This window comes from Cornus florida, unplaced genomic scaffold (genome assembly GCF_030987335.1).
Source record: "Cornus florida cultivar Cherokee Brave unplaced genomic scaffold, ASM3098733v1 CherokeeBrave_3.0.0_Hap2_Chr02, whole genome shotgun sequence".
Taxonomy (NCBI): domain Eukaryota; kingdom Viridiplantae; phylum Streptophyta; class Magnoliopsida; order Cornales; family Cornaceae; genus Cornus; species Cornus florida.
In genome coordinates, this window is record NW_026775572.1 from 95745622 (window position 1) to 95747255 (window position 1634).

A 1634-nucleotide genomic window follows, 5' to 3' on the forward strand; every position below is an offset into this window, starting at 1 on the left:
TCCCAAACCATTTCCAACTACTAGAAAAAACTAATTAGATCTGGGGAGTTATCTTTCTTATTCTGCATATGAAGGAGTGGAAGAGACAAAGATGCTGCAAAAGGGTCTTCCTTTACTTTCGGTTTCTCGGTATCAGAAGAACTGGTTGATCCATTGATCTTTATCAAATCTTCATCAAATACCTCCCATTTATCTGTGATTATTGTCTGTAAAACACCCTTTGAGTCCTTCCCTTCATTGAGTACACTCTGGTCATGAATATTACTCTCTCTCACAGCAGCCTCGGTTTTTTCCTGATCTTCTGGTACCAACTTACCCTCACTGCAGCTTTTCATCGAAACTGATCCATTAATTATCCGCTCGAGTTCTCGAATATCTTCTTCAGGTACTCGATCAACTTTTGGACATTCGGATGCACTGAGCACGCCATTCTCTCGACAAAACTCGAAGTACAAAGAGAGTTCATCACCCTGCATGGTTGCTTTGTGCAAGACCTCAAGTGCCATAGTGGCTTCAGCCTTTCCAGCCGAGCAAACCTTCAATAAAACCCTAGCAATCCCATTACATATCCTGCTATAAATGTCAAAAACCTCAATGACAATGCAGTCCATGGCTTCAAGAATAAGACCTAAATTCATTCCATCCGCCTCGGGCTTTACCTGAAGCAACATATCAAGCAAACCCTGCATTTTTTGCAGCTTCACAAGCTCCCTCATTATGGGTTGTTGCTCTTGGGTTTTTTCTTTGATTCGCACAATACGTTCCTGCATTTCCATGAACAACAAGGAGGATTTCTGATCAAGAAAGGCATAGTAAGCGCGAACGAACACATTGTAACCCCATGCTTTCGCGGGGTTCAAGTGTCCGTCCGTGAAGCTTGATAGGTTGAATGGCAAGCGTCCGATCTTTTGTATATCTGGAATTCTACAACAAAAAACACCATGCATGAGCATCAAACCCTTTAGGGCAACCACCCAACTCCGAGTCTTTTCGATACGAACGGTGATGGACCACACGACCGGTCTAAGATTGTTTGGAGATGTTCGTACCCATGTGAAGACTCTCTGGGCATTCCGATAATCAATGTAGGACTCGTCGTGGCTGGTGGCCTTGATCACCGCAGCATCAAAGTCCGGGATCCGGAGGTCCGTTCGCTTTGATAGGGAGGCGATACAAACGCTGTTCCAGTCCTTCAAGGTCTCGGAAGCCCTTTTCCAGAGCCTCATCTTGGGTTCAATGGCTTCCCTATCTCTGTCTTTCTATCTCTCTCCTGCTGTTCTATATTTTTTGTGACTCAGGAGGGGCTTTAATTTGATGATGTTTGTTCAACTTGTTTTGCGCTTCTTTCTTTTCGACATCTCAGCAGTCAACATTTCAACGTGTGAAATGACTAATAAAGTCTCTACCATAACCCAACCATTGCCAGCCAATATACGAAAAATTACATGCTTAATTGATACAAATTGTAATGTACTTCGTTGTTCGATTTCTTAATTTAGTAATTATCTGTGTGTATAGTCTGTTCGTTTGTTAGAAATTAGTTCAGTTGACTTTGTCAAAGTCTTTGTTGAGTCTATTAAATTCAATTCAATTATGCGGCAAGACTTTGACTACGTATTTGACTGTTGGCACAA

At 42.2% G+C, this 1634-nt stretch overlaps 1 protein-coding gene across 1 annotated transcript; it reads right to left on the reverse strand.

Annotated features, from left to right (window-relative positions):
- On the reverse strand, window positions 1–1240 carry LOC132288267 (putative clathrin assembly protein At1g25240). The gene has a single exon (XM_059789845.1). The coding sequence runs from the start codon at window positions 1224–1226 to the stop codon at window positions 21–23; it is 1206 nt and encodes a 401-aa protein (XP_059645828.1). The 5' UTR covers window positions 1227–1240; the 3' UTR covers window positions 1–20.
- Between the last annotated feature and the right edge of the window lie 394 nt (window positions 1241–1634).